General features: G+C 43.5%; 1 protein-coding gene across 1 annotated transcript in view; it reads right to left on the bottom strand.

The window, feature by feature from the left end:
* Positions 1-5,081: 5,081 nt before the first annotated feature.
* The window catches only part of arrdc1b (arrestin domain containing 1b), a 56,467-nt gene continuing 41,552 nt past the window's right edge, over positions 5,082-19,996 (bottom strand). The window contains exons 3-8 of the mRNA XM_042060243.1: positions 14,532-14,582; positions 12,556-12,710; positions 11,568-11,750; positions 10,816-10,992; positions 8,836-9,313; positions 5,082-8,334 (exon numbers count right to left, since the gene is read on the bottom strand). Coding sequence (XP_041916177.1) covers positions 8,276-8,334; positions 8,836-9,313; positions 10,816-10,992; positions 11,568-11,750; positions 12,556-12,710; positions 14,532-14,582 — 1,103 coding nt within the window. The 3' untranslated portion in view covers positions 5,082-8,275. The remainder of the gene's footprint in view (positions 8,335-8,835; positions 9,314-10,815; positions 10,993-11,567; positions 11,751-12,555; positions 12,711-14,531; positions 14,583-19,996) is intronic.

Below are 19,996 nucleotides of genomic sequence, written 5' to 3'. Positions count from 1 at the left end.
TGTGTGTGTGTGTGTTTACTGTATGTGTGCCTGCATTTGTGTGCATGTATCTTTATGTGTGTGTTTGCGTGTGTTCATGAGTGTGTGTGTGTGTGCATGCGTAGTGTACAGTCACTAAATGTACACATATTAATTTATTGTATAGTCCCCCATGAACGGAATTCCACGAAACTTGGCATGCATTCAGAGGGTGTCATAATGATCCTGATTCACTTCAAATTCTGTGCAGTTTTGAACTTGTCAGCCTAAGATACCTGCGATTACAATGCCTCGTTAATGCTTTTTCATTTTTAACTAGGTGGCGCTATACATCAAATGAGTGGATATGGGATGGGTTGACATGGCCCCTGGAGGCCAACATACAAAAAAAATTGGTCATCCTGCGCCCTACATTTCTCGAGATATTCAGAGAAAACTGTGTCCAGCCATCTACAGGCCAGTTGGTGTAGTCACTAAATTTACACATAAATTAATTTATTGTATAGCCACCCACGAACGTAATTCCACGAAACTTGGCATGCATTCAGAGGGTGTCAGAATGACCCTACACCTCCAATTTTGTGCAGTTTTGACCCTGTCAGCCAGAGATACCTGCGATTACAACACCTCATTTTTGCTTTTTCATTTTTATCTAGCTGGCACTATTCATCAAATGAGTGGTTATGGGATGGGTTGACATGGCCCCTTGAGACCAACATACTAAAAAAAGTGTGGTCCTCCTAGGCCCTATAGTTCTTGAGGTATTAACAGAAAACTGTGTCCGCCCTACCCTCCTTTCGGGGGGTCCAGTCCGGCGGGGGGGCGACGGATCAAAAGGAAAAACAATGGTTCCGTGTCATCCTTGTGGGGCACCCCGGTCTTTCAGTGTCCTGGGAATCGTTGACACAAAATCACTGAAGAAAAAAAAAACAAAAAATCCAGAAGAAAAAATACTCTGACTAAGCCTATATGACCACCGCTTTGTTGCACGGCGGTCATAAATACCATAACCATAACAATAACCAAAAGAAAGTGAGACCAAATTCCAAAATATGGATCCTGATCTGTCTAAAGAATCATGTAGGAGGGCTGAGATACGGGATCTCTCACACGGGTTATATCAGAGACTTTCTAATGAGGAGACACAGCGCTCAAAAAATCCTCCATAGAAATGCATGGGGCTAGTTTGTAATGCCAATATGGCCGTTGTCTACACATATCACACCCCTTCCTCTGCATTGTCAACACATCATGCCAATCATGTGTTGTGAACTCGCCGTTGGAGCAAGAGTGGTGTCGTGAAGCCTTGTGCACGCACATTTCTGCCGAATAGGATGCCCGATGAGTGCCCAAAAAGTGTTGCAATATGGCCGCCGAGTGGAGGGACTTGTCTAAAAGGACTTTGGTTATATGATGTCTTAATTGGGCCCCTCAATCATACACCATGGGCTCATGTTTGACACATCATAACCTTTGGTGTGAGGTTGGGACCCCATGTCGTGACATAGGTGCCCTTTTTTTTTCTGTCCCTGCCCTTCAAGAAATCTGAGCATGCCACTGGCAGTCACATTTAATGTACCTATCTATTTTCTCTGCCCTTGAGGTCCACCATAACCAGTTCTATCAATTTCAGTTCCTTCTGTAAATTGTTGGAGGAAGGAGCAGAGAATATAAAACCTTGTTTTGCCTAATTCAGGCCATACATTTGAAAATGATCCTGAGAGCCCTGGCACTTTACTAATCGGGAAGTGCTTTGAGCATGAAGAGGTTGTATCACAAGCATTACTTCATGAACCCTCTGCAAGTTGCCCCTGAGGCTGAGGTGGGTGATGGATGCAATTCCGACTCCTTTGGACTTATTTCACACTTACCTTGAGAAAGATTTTTAATGCAAACCAGTATTTCAGCAGATACATTGACTCAATAACATGGTACTGGTTAGCTGCATCAGGTCAGGCAACCTCAAAAACGTTATACACTAATTAGGCAATAATGTACTTTTGAAGGAAAATTATGCTTTTAAAACATTTTACAGTGGTTTATGAAAAGTTAAAGGCACCCATAACAGTTTAATTAACCTTAAGATAACATTTCCAAAATCATTTTGATGGCACATAACCTCATAACATGACGAACAGCACTCGGCCATTGTCTAAGTGGCCCTCTGTTGGCGATTACCAACCTAACCAATTTGAGGTATTAATAACAGCATGCAATTTCAACCTCCTTTTGTCCCTAATCTGCAGCTAGGTGCTGTGTTTCTGTTGGTATCATGTAAAGTAGTCAGAGAGACCATAAGAGTGCTCTACAACTTGGGCCAATCATTTTTGTGTAACCTTGTTACTACTACTACTACTATGGCCGTTCATGTCGCATGCGATGAACCGCTTCCCATTTTGAGCGTCTCTCTTCCAGGAAGGACTTGTAGGCCTGCTGAGAGGCTCTGCAGCCGTGTTGGTAATTGCTGTGCGCCAGTTGGATCTGTCGCTTGCAAGTGCCTCCCAGTTGTCCAGGTTGATGGAGAAGACTTTAACCTTGTTACAGTTAAGCAATAGTCTTCCCTACAGTTATGCAATAGACATAGTCTGGATGTAAAATTCAAATTCTGCAATAAGGTTCCATCAAGATTTCTTGTGCTTTAGTATGCACACATGACATATTAAAAAACAAAATGAAGGAACAAATCTGCACAGTCGTATCATGTTGACAAAAATGTAAAAACAAGAAAAGCATGTACAAAAATCCGATCTATTGTCTATATTATATGATGTCTTAATTGGGCCCCTCACTCATATTCCATGGGCTCATGCTTGACCCATCTATTGTCTATCAATTAACTCTGATCATATAATCTGAATTTGTTGGAAATTGAGATAAACACAATCCATGAATAACCGTTTTACAATCTTTTATTTTAATATTGTTAAACTAAGTTAAACTTAGATGTAGGATGTTTCATGTGGAACTTTATCATGGCTGTCATGTATTAAGAAAAAAAACATTTGCTGACAAAGGGCCCTATCATGACAGTCTAAATCGTATGGTCACTGGCGAAAAGTTTTAACAAATTTCGTGGGTTGTCCAGTCCATATTGGGTGTGGTGTAGTTATGAAAAGTTATCAAACGTCCGGCGCTTGGCGCAAGAAGGTGGGCCTTATGGTTCTTAATCAGTCATGGGTGTGTTTTGGGCGTAACATCCAATGAGAATGACATCTGTCATTCCCTTTAACAGCAAGCAGCGTGACTTCAAACAGCGCATCAGTTTTTTGATGGTCACCGGCGCATTTGAAGAAATCTGCTTGCACGTGAGACCGTATGGAACAGGTATTCCACTAAACCATGCTTTACTAAATCCTAGCAGAGTATATAGCCTACACGCGTCTCATAGTCAACGACAAAACAGTTATATACAGTTACTTTCACTACTGACTGACAATAGGTTACCATCGAAAACATAGCCTGCAAAAAGCAACACTTACCCCTTGGCAGACGGGCATGGCGAAAACCTCTTGGCAGACGGGCATGGCGAAAACCTCTTGGCAGACGGGCATGGCGAAAAACGCACGTCTACGCTAGGAATAAGCTTTGTGTCATGATAATTATAGACTTTACACTGTGCTTTAGACTGTGCTTTAGACCATAATGATAGAGGCCAAAGAATCTTTTTTGTAGAAAAGGTTTCTCCAGGTAAAAACAGCATCAGCTTCATCAGATATCCACAATTAATTCAAGTAATCTAACCACATACAGTAGTCTTTGGAATTCAACAGGACACTTTAATTCGGCCTGTTCCATGGTGACACATTTGTACACCCAGGACATGACCAATTATTATTATTCCATGGTGACACATTTGTACACCCTCAGGACATTGCCCTGTTCTTGACTAAGGCTCTAAATTACTCTGATAGTTACAGACCACACTATAATTTGCCACAGAAGGCATGTCTCACAGCTTGCTATTTTGGTATAGGGTCTAATAAATACTGTTTTTCATGGACTCTATGAACTATGAAAGTACTACATGAAACTTTTAAAATGATTTAGAGAGACAATTTAGTACACTAATACAAACAGCACTGTATAGCATTACAATTATTCTGTTTACTTGTTTAGTATACAAGTGTCCAAACATAATAATTTTTAAGAATTGTGTTGACAATGCAAGGATAGGATTCTAAAAATCATTATCTGTGATTTATAATAAGAGGCAAACATTTGGATTAACCTCACATTTCATTAATTGAACCAAATGCATCAGGAAGAATCTACACATCTGTGGGTGTGGGTGCTGATGCATTACTATCAGTATCGGTCGGTGTAATAGTCATTACTATTACTATCAGTCGGTGCTGACACATAGTGATTCAAAATCTAAACAAGATTGTTAACACAAGACATATCCACTCTCAGCAGAAATGTGCAGTGCCACTTTGTCAAACAAATACAAAATGTTGGGGCCCACTGCAATATTGCTGTCAAACTACAGCTCATGGACATTTCTTCCCTTTATGCCAGGAAAAATGACTGTCCCCAAAGGGAATATTGCTATGCATTTCACGTTCATTCTAGGCTGAATATGGCAAGGTGCAAGAATTTGAAGGTCAGTTTATCCTCAAAGCCAACCCTTACAACAGAATGGATAACATTGTTGAATTAACATTTCCTTCCATGTCTTCCGATACGACCTTATACAGTTTGTAGGACATAACTGTGAATAAACACAGTAACACTTTTTTATGACTTTGCATTATCAGATTGAATAGATAGAACTACTATTTGGTTTCTTAACATCAACAACACCACTGTTTCAGTTTTGAATTTAAATACATCAGAGATCGTTGTCTTTACATCAGTCTATCAATTATTTTTAACATCGTTGCACAGAGAGGAGATTACCGGTAGTGGATCTCACTGGATATTATGGAGATGTTTTGCTTGGCAGTCAATTGTGTATGCTGCTTGTGTGTGTCTTAGAATACAATTGATTGATGAGTCCTCTCAGTGGTGAATGACTTACAAAGGAACTGAGCAGATCTGTGTGCTGCACAGATACTGAAACCTGGTCGAATAGATCTTAAACCCCAGTGAAATCAGACAAATTATGTGTAATCAATGCAAATTTATTTTCATACTGTACAATATTGATTCAAAATCATCATCATTCTTAGTTTGAATGTTACACAGATCCACCGTGGTGAACATCGCAGTATTCCAATATTGGCCAGTGAATTGAAAAAAGCCTAACAAAACAACAAGGGACTTCTTTCCAAAGGTTTTTACACATAGCAATATGTGCCATATAGAAAAGGTACTTCCAACAGACCACCAGGAATTGCATACGATGACCAACAAAGGAAACTTAAAAGCTTTGGTGTAGCAAAAAACAGGACAGCAACAGAACAGAAACAGCCGACTCAGGACATAACTCAACCCCATACAGTCTTCAGGGTGTCTCAGGTGACACAAAATTGCACAAAGTCTTCCTCCATTTATTTCCCCCGACCAAAAAGATGAAAGGAAACAGTTTTTGGGAATAGACAAGAGAAGAAGGATGGTTCACCAGTAGCAAGAGTATAAAAAGACTTTCCTCATCAATCCTCTATATCTCTGACCTTCTCGCCCATGGCGACATTAGCATTCTGAAGGCACTCTTAAGGGTAGTCCTCAGGAAACATGCAGGGTGGTGGGGTATGGAAACCAACACACTCCAATCTTTTCCCTCTCTCTCTCTACTCCCCCTTTCAAACTGATGGAGCACCTCCATTTATCAGTTCTGGCGAAAGTGATTATGTAGAGTGCTGTGAAGGTTGGAGGAATTTCATTGTTGAAATGCTATCTACTGTAGTGGAAAGACTCAGGATTCTCATGGAGCAGTCTGCTTGAAGCGTGCTGGTTTGGTTGTTAGAATGTCATGCTGAGCTTGAGTGAAAGGTTATGGCGTGTCTACCATAGCACAGAACATTTCATCAGACTCAATATTGTATTTACGGTTGATGGCGACCTTAACACACTTCTTAAAATTCTGAACACAATCAATTTAGAGCTTTCTCGTTTTCCCTGTCCTTCTCTTTTTCTCTCTCTCTCTCCCCCTCTCTCAAGAGAAAAGAAAAAGTCAATGTAATGTTGCTACTTTTGTGCTTGAACAGTGTGCACAGTCGTGTATCATACTAGCAGGATAAGTTTGAGTTGACCCTTAAGAATGTAAAAGAGTACAGATATTGAAAGTAGCACAGTCAAAAATGATTCACAGCAACAAAGTGACATAAGGCTTCACATCCACCTCAGCACACCATTCATTCAACATTAGAACCAAAAAATAAAACCAGATATGAAATAAATAAAAACAACGGTGGTACTGACGCTGCATGTATGATCCCAAACTGTTAACTTTGGGGCATGTGGCCATCAGAAACGATGTTGATTGATCTTGTTTCTACTATGAAGATCTCTTAACCACAAAGCCTTTGTCTTTGTCAGAGCTAGGTGCAGGAACAGTGGTCACACCTGCCTGGTGAAGTGCTGGAAGTCAAACAAGTATTTGACGAAGCAAATAGTATCAGAAACGTCTTTGTTTTTTTTTTCTTTCAACAACATCAGTTAATATTTAGAAATCAAACATAAGGTTCTAACTAAAGTGGAACTGCCATTAAGACAACAGCATTGCCTGTACTGTAACAATGCATAAGAGCAACATTTAATCACATCACCTTTACTTTAATTACATTGCCTTTATCCTTTAAGGATCAGGGGAATTTGGGATGCAAGGACAATACCTTTCTGCACTGATTACACAATATGAAAGGGCTGTTCTGATTGCTCTCATGAAGGGTTTTAACAGTGCTGCATTTTCTGAACAGTGCTAATCTGTAGCGGTATATATAATAAATTGAAATTTAAGTCAACATTTTCAAGTAAAAACAAGTCTGGGGTCACGAGGACTGTTTAATAATCCACAGGATTGACAGGATGCTCTCTGTGCAATGAAATGCATCCTGTATTGAAACAAAATGTTAACTATGGGGTGTAGCTATTAAATAATGAGACAAATGCTAAATTTCAATTGTAATATAATTGTGTAATTAAAAGAAAACTTGTTACTCATATATCTAATATGCTCACATAGTCTCGTTATTTAATTGCCACAACGTGTGTGTCTTTTGTCTTGCTGGTATTCTGTCAGTTGGTCATCCAAGAAATTATACACTTGTACACCAGTAAACAGTTTGCTGTTAGCTCTTAATATCACAGTTTCAACCAAAGCATTGTGTAAGTGTACTGCGATAGTGTGTAGGGCCAGTAATATCCTTGGTTGACTGATTCTTATATCATATGATACTGTCAGTGTATCATGTAATCTAAAGCACCAGAAAGCCTCTGCAATAACCCCTTAGATCAAATTGCCATTAAATCACAGGGAACTGATGCCAGTTTGTATCTTCATCTGGAGTTTGATGCATTCCAGCGATACTCCATACTGTGTGTGTGTGTGAGCGTGTGTGAAACAACAGAGTCTCTCTAGACTATTAATCCTGTTGCAGGCTGATTCAGATCTGGGTCATTCAAAAAGACACTAGCGTACATTGTAAGGTCTATTGGACTTGAAACTGTATGGCCTTGGTGTCTGCTACAGCTTTCTGCGTACATTAAAATGTCTCACATTTGTACTAAGTATTTGAGATATTTCTGTGAAGGCCAGCCTTGGTAGGAATCAAAGTAAATGAATATGTATAAATGTACAATACGTTACAATAGGATGTTTTTTTATTTTATTTCTACGCATCACAGATGCTAGTATTGTACTCTCTTCAAACACAAAACTTTAATTACCGCCCCCCCCCCCCCCCCCCCCCACCCCAACCCCTCATTATCCACTCATAATAATGATCTCCAGTGTTGCTGCATACATACATATTAAGTGGTTTTTAAGAAGTGCCTCTGTTTAGCGCAATGAAATATTTTCGGTGTCTTTTCCTCTCCCTGGTTTTGCCTTTGGGTTCTTTCTTCCTCCGCGTAGATCAAACAGTAGCAAAATAGAGGAGTTGAAATGAGAAAAGGTGAAACAAAGTCTTGGATCCCTTTTTATGTATTTGGAAAATGGATGTAACTCAACTTCACTGGAGATACGGTGACAATCCAAAGGCAGGTTTGGGGGCCTATTGCAATGCCCGATACATCCAGCAGGGGGCCACAAGGGCCTGTGGAATAGCAATGGATAGAGCATATCTATGGCACTGGCGACAGATGATGACCCCTTGTATCCATGCTTGTATTTTTTTTCCATATGTCCTTTGGTTTACCTGTTAAAACTGGAGTTGTTGCTGCTGCAGCTCTCCTCATAGGTGGGAGGGGGTTCTGAAACAGAGAGTTATGACAGTTATAACACCAGGGTGACAAAGGATGACCAGCACGGCAATGAATCTCTGCAGAAGATCAATTTCTGCGGGACTCATTCACTCAATGTCTTTGGTGAACAGACTTAGTGTTTAATCTACTTTCAACCAAAAACCAATGTCTCTTTTAAAACCTAATACAGTAAAGTTCTACATTTGAAAGGCTCCCTTTAACAGTGTCACCTTGCAAAAGACAGTCCTATTTTTGTCTTTTTCCTTTAGCATTCTGTCTGCATTTAATCACTTGAGATTCCACATTAAACATTAAAAGGCAAGGCAAGTTTATTTATATACTGTAGCACATTTCATACACAGGGGTACTGTAATTCAATGTGCTTTACATAAACAAAAGCAAAGATTAGTCAAAAGCGACTAACTGGAAGCCTATAGGGATTGTTCTGGTTGAATGACATTGAAGTATTAGACATGATTAAGAGTGCCGTTTCAGAGTTGGGACACTCACCAGGAGGGAAGTCCCAGCGGCTGTACTCAGGCGGCAGGATGAGTGAGCACGACGTGGGCACGGGCGTGGCATTCCCCTCGGTGAAGAACGGTATGGTGGCCCCGGTGGACACACAGAACAGCGCAGCAGAGCCATCCGAGGCCGCCGCGGCGCTCCGCTGACCCTGCGGGGTGGACAGGCCTGAGGCGTAGCCGAAGGCGCTGGGGGACACGGTGGCAGGCTGGCCGCTGGGGTCCTGCTGGGAGTGGCTCTTGGTGGGGATCTCCTCGCTGGCCAGGCCTCCTGCGCCTAGCTCGCTGTCCGGGTCCTCCTCGGCTGGCGGGGCGCTGGGGACCACACCTCCATGGCAGGGACTGGACATGGCCCCCAGAGGGGTGCCTGGGTGGGGGGGCATTGGCCTGGAGGGTGTCAGGTTGACCGCGATGTTGCCAATGAAAATGGGTAGAGTGACAACAACTTCAGGAGACTTCAGAGACACCTGCCGAAGTCCACGAGAATAGAGAAAGAAATCAGAAAAAGCGAGTGAAAACTAAAGAATCAGGAAGAGAGAAATATAGAGCCAGTGAGGAACTATTATCTCACTACACCCATCAGAAAATGATCATACTCCGCCTAATTAGACTCTGGATCAATAAGGATCCACGCTCATTAAAATTATGTACTGTGTTTGTTTGGCTCGAGCAGCGCTGAGCGGATCTTCCATAAATCCTGCAGAGTGTCCTGTCAGGCCTTCCCCCTCGCCTCTCTCTGGGTCTAATTACACTTCTCATCCGCGCCTTATTAGAAACCTCACCCGCACCTGAGACAGAGAAGCCTCTGGCCTCACAGAGCGTATTACTTCTCCGCACAGAACGCAACTTGTCACTTTCTTCCACCGCAGCAGCAAAGCCAACACTTACATAGCACTGAAAAAGGAAACTGCTGCATCACCATCACCACCACTACCCACCCATAGCTACACCCCTGAAAATATCAATCATCAATCATTTCCACCCAACATCAATCATTTCCATTTAACACATATTGGTTTTTAGGCCTTATGCCATAGACCTGTTCATTTTTGTTCATCATGTTTGTTCTGCGCCTCTTAATTTCCTGTTGAGCCGTCGCTGTTTATCTAGGAGAGACAGCCTAGCTGGCATGGTGCTGATGGCGTGACAAGCACGAGAGCCTCAGAGGTGCCGCCTGATGAAATGTGCATTTTTAGGCTTCGGTGACAGCCACATCTGTGTCACCACTCACGCGCCACCGAGCAAAAGCTCAAACACACACACACACGCTGCGCGAGCAAAAGCTCAAACACACACACGCTGCGTGAGCACACCAGAGGCACACTGTGCTTTCAAGTCAGCTCAATCTGCTGTTTGATGAGTTGGCCCATTTAATAACAGTCACAGAGAGCAATCTAGCAGTGTAGAACAGTTAATTGAATATACAGTAGGTGGTCGGATAAAGAGCTCAGGGCTGGTGGGGAAGAAAGTGTAGCCACTATAGTAACATGAATATATACATATTGGTGCATATGGCTCCAGCACACCATATAACCCCAAATATATGCACAACTTTACTCCGTTTAGCTCTTCTGACCGTTCAGATACGATGAGGTGCGGTTGCCGTGATACTTGAGTTATACTTGAGTGTTTCAGACACCACCACCAACAAACACTTCTATGGCGTTTTCGTGTTCTTGTGTGGACGCAAAACCTTTGAAAAACAATCAAACGATAAAGTGGACAGAGATCGTTTTCACCTCAAATGTGCATATTCATATTTACCCAGCTTAATGTGGACAAGGCCCTATTTAGAGGATGGCCGTATCTGTCTGCACAGGATTCAAAACAGTGGAAAAAATAATCTAAATGTTCTTCACTGGGTAGCCCCCTACACCTGGCTGTCCTTTCACTAGAGTGTAAGACACTTTAATATAACCAGGGGGCTCTAATAAGCTTTACTTAATGGTGTGTGGCAGCGGTTCCCGACCTGGATGAAGTAATCGATATCGATGAGACTGCAGCCGGTGAGCGCCGACTGAGGGAGGGGAGGGACGATGATCTGCTCCCGCCACTCGGCGTGCTTGCCGGCCTTCACCCCCGCGCCCTCCACCTCGGCGATGGTGCGCAGGTCCATCAGCGGCCTCTTCACCTTGTAGGTCACTTTCTGCTTGTGAAACATAGGACACACCACAGAGAAAGGATTAACATGGACACACAAACACATACACACATACACAACATGGACACACAAACACATACACACATACAAAACATGGACACACAAACACATACACAACATGGACACACAAACACATACACACACACAAACCAAAAACACACAATGTCCTCCTATCTTGCTCAGATACACAGAAATTCAAAAGTGCCTAAAAATAACACACTCTGGCAATCCTGTCACTTGGCAGCCCCTGGCAATAACGTATCCCTGTTGTGACATCTCTCAGGAGAGCCCTGACATCTACATTTTCTGCCCCTCAGGGACACTACTCGTCTCAAAGAGAAAACTCAAACCACCAAATATAGTCCTGGCTTTGCGCTGCTTTGTGTAGAGTTTATGTGTGATTCTGATTAATGCAGTTCCCGGTAATTATTTGTTTACTCAATTCATATTTTTGCAGGGCATACTTTCAGATGGTTGGCAGCCATTAACTATGATGAGTAGCCAACTGTATTGTTAGGCGGTCAAAATGGCGCTCCCTCCTGTGTCTGACTGTACTGTACCTGCACAAGGCTGGCCAGCACGTAGCCCGTGTCCTTGCCGGACTTGTTGTGGATCTCGGTGGCCAGCTGGATGACCTGGCCCGGGGTGTATCCCCTCAGGTCGCTCCGCGTCTTCAGCATCAGCGTGCCCGTCTTCACCAGCAGGTAGTTGAACTTCTTCGTCACCACTGCGCAGCTGGGTTGCTGCAGAGATTCAGGAGACACAATTAGGATGCAAGTACTGGTGCAAGTGCTGGCAAGTGTAAGTGCTGGTCTATGAGGCTGCAGTGTGTGTGTGTGTGTGTGTGTGTGTGTGTGTGTGTGTGTGTGTGTGTATGTATGGGTGGGTTTGTGTCTGACAGAGAGAGGGAGGTAGATAGAGAGATAAACAGACGCAGATTGCACACTCACTTGAGAGTGAGTGAGTGTGTGTGTGTCGGAGGGGGTGCAGATTGGAGACTTTTTCCAATGTGATTGGGTCGCTTTGTCTGCCAAAAAAGCTAACGGACTCTAAGCAGAGGCTGGCAAAAAGCGGAACACTTGATTACATTTTGGCTTGGCTGCGAGGCTATCTGCTGTGCTGGACCCGCTTTAATAACATTAGAAAAAAGCGTCCACGGGTGGCTGTGAGGGGAGAGCTAAGCTACTCCACTCTCCACCAGGAGTTCACCGCCATCTCGTCCTAGCAGCCAGACACCACTGAGCTGTTGAGACATAATAAGGGGAGTCAGCGCTGGAGTTCAAAAAGGAACAACTTCAAAACCACAGCCATCTTTATGGCTTTCTAGAAGCTTCAGGGGGATTACATGTACACCTACACTCATTCCTTTCTCATCTCAAACAGCTTTCAGTTCAAGCCATGAGTACATTCTATCTGCTTGTTCTTGATCCCTTTATTAGTGTTGCAGTTTCCCATAGTTCTTGTACGGTATGAGTATGGCGGCCATTGCCCTTGTGTGTGCCTGGATCTGGTGTTCTGGTTCTTCAGCGGGTATTCTGGGGCTCTCACCTCAATTTCTGGCACTTCGTTGAGGTTGAGGAGGTTGAGTAGGTAAAAGGGTCTCTGGGTCTTGTAGTCCTTCGAGAAGCGTGGCGTGTCAATCCCTGCCCGTACTCTGTAGGAGATCTTCCCGAAGGGGCCCTCGTAGGAGGTGGGGACGGACGCTATAATCCACATAGAGACACATTAAATCAGCCCAGGGCAAGCACAAGGACAGGTCAAGCAAGGGTGAGTCATGATGAAGCGTATGGAAGCATGTCCTGAATAAGATATCAAACATCAGTCTGAGATTTATGGTATGGAAACACGGAATTGCACCTCAAGGTTTATTACATGTTCCACAGTATAAGACAGGCTTGGTCATACATTAGATGTTAATCATCATCCAATATATCATTGAAGGATTGTATACAGTGATGTGTGTGTGTGCCTTCTTTGTAATGACAAATTGCAGTGTGTGTTTGTGAGTATATGTGTGTGTGTGTGAAGTCGGCTTCAGCTTGTTTAAGCTGTATTTATGGAGGAGGAGAGGGACGTCCATGAGGTGGATCAGCTGCCTCCCACAAGTTAGGAGTTCAACAGGGAAGCTGGGTACTGCACACCAAGCAAGAATGGACAAATGCCCCCCCCCCATGTTCTAGAGGCATACTGTGTAGCACAACACCATTACAACTACAGGAAATGAGAGCAAATGTTCAGATATTTATAGTGCCTATCATTTGTACATCACATATTTTGTTATAATTAGATATTTATAGTGCCTATCATTTGTACATCACATATTTTGTTATAATTAGCTGGGGACCTTCAATGCTCTACTGAACGTTCAACTCAACTGTGTTTTATGTGCATAATAGGAAAACTGAAGCCTGCGTGTGATGAAACCACTGCATGGCTTTACTGATTCTGGATGTGTTTTTATTAACCAGCAGGGGGTGCTACAGTCAGGGTGATTAACGTGGCACTGATAAGCAGGAGATAAAGTGAGAACGAGAAAGAGAGATTCTCTTTCTCTTTCTCTGTGTGTGTGCGTATGTGAGAGAGCGATAGAGAGAGAGGGAAAATGAGAGAGAGAGAGAGTATGTGAGTGTCTGTGGTTGTGCAAGTGCATTTAACAGGCAGTTCCAAAGGATAAGGCTAAAAATAAGACCCCTTCCCCGCCTCTGGCAACTGTCAGCTCAGTGTTTGCCCTCACACCTGCATGCTCTAAACTCTACACTCAACACAGAGACCCTCATCAACTCATCACACACACACACACACACACACACACACACACACACACAAGTATAATAATTAAAACGTTGTGCACATTCCTTCCTTTATTAACTGATTTATTGGCGAATAAAGCCACATTATTACATGACAATGGCAGGGCTGTCATGTGAGAACAGAGAGGGCTGTCTTTACATCTCAAACCACAGGGCAAGGGCCGCAACAAAATGACAGATGTTTTTTTTCTTACTCCGAAGAATGATCTCAGCTGAACTTCCCTGATAAAGAATTCCATATTGGAATTCTCTGGCACATTCCTGGCCTGACTTAAAGCAGTGTTAATGAAGCAGCGAAGCAGCATTGGAAATGGTGTTTAAGCACCAGGCAACAGAGAACACTGTGCCAGTGGGGTGCCAGGCAACATCATGACAATAGTCAACACACAGCTAATACACACTCACATACACACACTCACCTACGCAGACACACACACACACACACACACACACACACACACACACACACACACACACACACACACACACACACACACACAAATCCATACACTCAAGCCAGACATATAGCCACACACTAGACCCCACCCAGAGCAGTGTTTTGGTTAGTGGTCTGAGTCTATGGATCAGTGAGTGGTCCTGCTGCTCTAATGATTTGGAGCTCTGTGAGAAGGGAAATGATTATGTGGGAATGCTGCCGAGCAGGTTTTGTGTGTGCCACTGTGAAGTGTGTGTGCACGTTGCAAGCGGCCTTACCTGGAATCGGGAACTGGAAGGGGAAGCTGTGCTCGCCTGCCGGTAAAGTCCCTGAAAAAAAGACACAATCAACAAACACATGAGAAATCACATGGACAGATGATAGGAGAGAAGTGTGACTGGCCCAGTAATGTGGTCACTCGGGGTGGACACAGAGCTGAGGGAGGGGAGAGGGAAACTGGGTTAGAGCAGAGAAGGATCATGGTCATCTCTCATGAACCACTGCATTATTAGGTGTCTACAGTGCCTTTCCCTCTCTCTCTCTCTCTCTCTCTCTCTCTCTCTCTCTCTCTCTCTCTCTCTCTCTCTCTCTGTGTGTGTGTTTGTGTGTGTGTGTGTGTTCATGTCCATGTGCTGTACGTGGCCATGTGCTGTATATGGCTATTTCTTTCAAATACTGGCTGGAAATACTTGAGTACAGCGATACATTAACTTTCACCCATATAGCTCCAAGTCTAATCATCAGATCGGAAATTGTTTCCCACCTTGAGGCTGTAGCTCACTGCCAGCACCAAAAGATTGCATTTAGCCAGGAAATCATCAGAGGGTTTTGGTTTCAACTAGCACTGGTGATAACACCAGGGACTGTTCTTTCAGTAAACAGCTGAGTGTTTTTGTGTCAGGAGGAAAATCCAAACAGTGTGTATTTCGCAGTTAAGTTTATCAATGATTGGCTAACTGGGCCAGACTCCCCCTAAGAATAGGAATGACTTTGTAAACATAAGCTATATGGTGCTGCAACTCTTTGAGATGTGACAACGAGAGTACTGTAAACTTAGCAACTCATTTTTTGACATTCATGTTTTGGTCCCCATTCATTTACTCATAAATATCATTACAATTCATTAAGCTGCATCAAATAAAGCATACACTGCTTGTCTACTGCAATGCAGAAATTTGGTTGAACAGACCCAAATCTGAAATTGCAGTGGCATTTTGTCATGATTCCCAGTGCAATATAAAGTGCAAGTGTCCTTCAATTCAAATGCTCCTCTTCAAACAGTTTTTAACCAGCCAGAAGCCTTATCAAACCTTAAGGGGATTATTCAAAATGGACACCATGGACAGAGTAGCTGCATTAGCATTCCATTATAATAGACTATCAAAAAATGTTTCCTCAGTCTAAGAGCAAGAGAGGGAGGGAGAGCGGGAGAGAGACAGAGAGAGAGAGAGAGATAGAGGGAGAGAGAGAGAGAGGGAAGGAGGAAATGACTAACAGGGTGTCTTTTTCATACTCCTTCCGTTCTAAGGCAGTAAGTGTTACAACATTTCTCAGAATGGATGAAAAGCAATGACTGATTTAGTTACTGGACAACAAAGCGTTGTGACATTACGTGCTGAATATGTGAAAATGAACATAAAAAACAGCAGAGTCTGAATGAGAGCGACAGGCTGGGCTTCCATGGATGACAAAGCCCGCATGGCAACACCGCTGACATCCTGGGCAAATAAACAGAGGCAACTGCAGCAAGATCACGCTCCCATTTTGGTGGAGTCATTTCCTGTTTGGTTCGAAGTGTACACACACGCACACACACACACTCTCTCCCTGACACACACACATACACACAGACGCTCAGATGTAAACACATAGCATTTCCATTTTCTGTTCAGAGTGGGGAAGCTTTTGTGACACCCGCGACTCCATTCAGCAGGTGTCACGATGAGTCACATCGACAGAAGCTTTTTTCCTTCCTTCTCTCAACGTTTCGGCCTCTCTCTTTCTCTTTTATCATCTTACTTCATTTCTCCCTCTTCTCCTCTCTGTATCTCCCTCTCTCTTTCTCTCTCTGCTTTCTTCCCTGGAGATGTGTTTCCAGTCTCCACATCCCCCCCACTGAGTAAAGGCACTATGGGTTTCCAGTCGGCCTGAAGAGCCCAGTCCTCTCCTGTGACTGCGGCCTCTCAGGTGGAGGCCTTTGGTGTGTCAGTGCCATGATGGAACTCTACCCATCACCAGTACACTACTTATTATGCTCTTTCAGCTTGCTTCTCCATTTACAATTCCCATGGGGCCAGCAAAAAAACACACACACACACATACTAAAACACCAACTAATCTATATATACGATGGGCAAACTCCTAGAGAAACCCCAGGCAATTGATCCCTGATTAAACATTTATAGAATCTGGGAAGCTTGAGATTCTGGGCCAAGGATTTAGGATTTTTGAATTGTAAATAAGCTGCAGGTCTCTGTGGCAGGTTTCCATGATGGATACCTCACTACTGTCAGCCGAGGAAACGCTGATGGGTAATGGGGACTGTTCTGGTTGCCCAAATCTCCTCCAAAGGAGGAAGCAAATGTCCTCTCTCTGTAAATGGAGAGACACGCAGCGGCTCGATTCTGGCACCAGTACTGCTGATGTCAGGGTCAGACAGAACACTGTTTTTTGTGTTCTTGTAATCCTGCTTTATTCACACAAGGGGTAGGGATGTCTATTCTATACATTATATAAAGATATGATCTTTCAAGTTTGTAATCATGCAGATATGCCACGGTAAGAAATATCTGGAGAACATACAGTAAATATGTCTACAGATAGGTAATCTGAGGTAATGATATGTCTACAGTTTGAATAGTGTCACATTTAACCACTTTACCTCCATGATACAGTACTTATTACTTACTTTTATTTCGCTCTTATTCAAAGACTACTTCTGATACTGCCCACCCAGACAGTTATTACCAGTGAAAAAGGAACAGCCTCTGATAAACATATTATTTGCTGTGACAGCAACCAGTTTAAAACTGACTATTGTTAATTAATACGTTTTGTAAGATGCAGCTCTATACACCCACTAACTTACAATAACCTCTTATAAAGGTTTATGTCTAGACATCTTCTGTTGTCTAGATATCATCTTCGTCACATTCATTAGCTGTGTAGGAAGAGTTGTGAATGTATATCACTAATTTAAAAGAAAATCAAAGAACAATAGGTGGAAGAAGAAATCTGGAGGCCAACTGTAGTGCTATTGTTACAACTGTGCTGTTCAAGTTTCAGCCTCAGACGAGAGGGTGCTATCAAAGACAAACAACCAGATAGTGCCCACAAAGCCACGCTTCTGCATTCAGTCACTAACAGACAGCAGAGGAAGTGTGTCGCTTATCTCTAACCAGGCACAACAGCTCAGCAGTGCCGACACTGTTGCGTCAGGTTCCATGCACGTCCGGAAAAGAGAGAGAGAGAGAGAGAGAGAGAGACATACCAGCGTATGTTGGGCAAGAGGGGCCAGTGTTGTGAGTCTAAAAACAACATCTGCATGGTTGCAGCGCTGCTGGCCCTCTGTGGGGTGAATGAACATGACAGATGACAGATGAATGAGCGAGATGAGGGGGAAGTGGGTTGGATGGGTAGATTGGATGGGATGGGGGGGTGGGCTGGGGGGGCTAAAGCACTGAGCTGTTCTGTTCCGTTTCGCATACCACATAACCACTCAGTCACAACTAGCACTGAATGAATGTGCTATGTGTGAATGTGTGAATGTGTGTGTGTGAATGTGTGTGTGTGTGTGTGTGTGTATGTATATGTGCTTGAGGGTGTGAGTGTGGATGTTTGGGTGTGTATTTGTGTGCGTTAGGCCTATGTCTCAGAGAATGGAGATGGAGAGAAAAATGAGTGTCTGTACAACAGTTTTTTGTATCTGTCAGTGTCACATTCATTCTGTATAGAAACGGACACACACACACACATGCGCGTGCACGCATGTGCACACGCACACACATGCACACACACACACGCTCGCACAGACAGACAGACACACACACACACACACACACACACACATACACACACACACACACACACACACACACACACAGAGGACCAGAAGCCTCAGAAATTATGGTTAAACATAGGTAGAATCTGCACAGTGGGAAGTAAGGCTTTGTTACATACAAATTCCAAGATGAAAGCACCAGCGAACAATCCTTTGTCATTACCAACAGTCAGCCATTGTTATACCTCTCACAACTGAAATGCTTTCCCTGTTCTGATCTGGTCCAGAGTGTGAATGTTCTGAGTGTGGCAGAGAAAGCCCTTGATAATCAGTTAAGGAATAAAGTTCCTTATAAAGGGATAAGGGTCATTAACAGACAGGGGAGTAGCCCACACTCTGAATACAAGGTTCATTTCCCAAACTCAAATTGACAAAACTTGAACTTGACATCCAGCCGACATTTAGCTTTTTCTCTGGGAGCCTCATATTTGCAAAGCGACTCTGCTTCTCTAAGGAAACAGGAAGTGATCTGAGTCAGAGTATCGCCCCTGTACCCACTGGGCCGTCAGCTAACAAACCAAACAGAGAAAACAGTGTTGCTACAAGTGATAAAACACTTTTTTGCATACACAGACTACACCATCATCTGGTCGGTCAGAGATAAAGAGGCTAAAAATCCTTGTGTACGAGGCAATGGAACAGGAGTTCACACAGATAAAGATGTGAAAGATCAAACATAATCAGTCACAGCCCACTCACATTCTCATTCACACATGTATGCACACAATCACAAAGGGTCGGTTTGCAACAATCAGAACTAGAACCATTGATAGGCACAGGAAACCATAAGCAATCATCCTCACATGCCAAGACGAGCACCTGGGAGCTAATCAATGTAGCACCACTGATAACACACAGAAGAGTGAGGGGAAATGATATGTAATCACTCAGTATCTCCCCTAACAACGAAACAAACACAACCATAGCAGAGGTAAATGCACTGCTATTCCAGAATGCGATTCCTTAAACTATTACTATATTATTATACATACTCAGAGTGTGCATATGTGCCGATCTTTAGTGATCAAGGATCATGTGAGTTACCAAAAGAAATGGTAGCCCGCTACATAAGAAAGGACACTGTCTGCTTCTCTAATCTTGCAAGGCTGTCACTGTAGTTTCTGGTAGCTGTGAATAATAACCAAACACCTGCAGTCAGCCACACAACTCGCCTACCACCTACCTACAACACACAGACACACACACACTAACAAACAAACAAACAAACAAACAAATGCACACACACTCCGTGTAACCTGTCATTGCTCCCCTGTAGCATCCAGCTAGAGCAGTATTTTCTCTGTTAAATGCAGAGCCAGACAACGTAACAAAACAGACACAAAGTGGGTGGGGGTGAGAGAGAAGCAGAAAAAGAAAAAGAGAACAGAGATGGCAAGAGAGAGGAGAAGAGAGAGAGAGATGGATGTAGCGATGGAGAGAGAGAGAGAGAAGGAAAGACAGAGAGAGTGAGTGAGAGAGTGGAATTCTAACCCGTAATGGGCAGACAGCCGTCTGTACTGGCAGACTCTGCTTGGCTCGGCTCTCTGTCAGACACTCAGCGAAGCCTCTGTGTGTGTGTGTGGGTGGGTGTGTGTGCTGTGGGATGGGGGTCATTAGCACACACATGTGCCCCAGGGCTGCTGACTCACGGCCGGTACACAGGCTCCTCACAGCACACAGGTC

Source organism: Alosa sapidissima, chromosome 13, assembly GCF_018492685.1.
Source record: "Alosa sapidissima isolate fAloSap1 chromosome 13, fAloSap1.pri, whole genome shotgun sequence".
In the NCBI taxonomy this organism is placed as follows: Eukaryota; Metazoa; Chordata; class Actinopteri; order Clupeiformes; family Clupeidae; genus Alosa; species Alosa sapidissima.
This window is presented reverse-complemented; position numbering and strand designations above follow the sequence as displayed.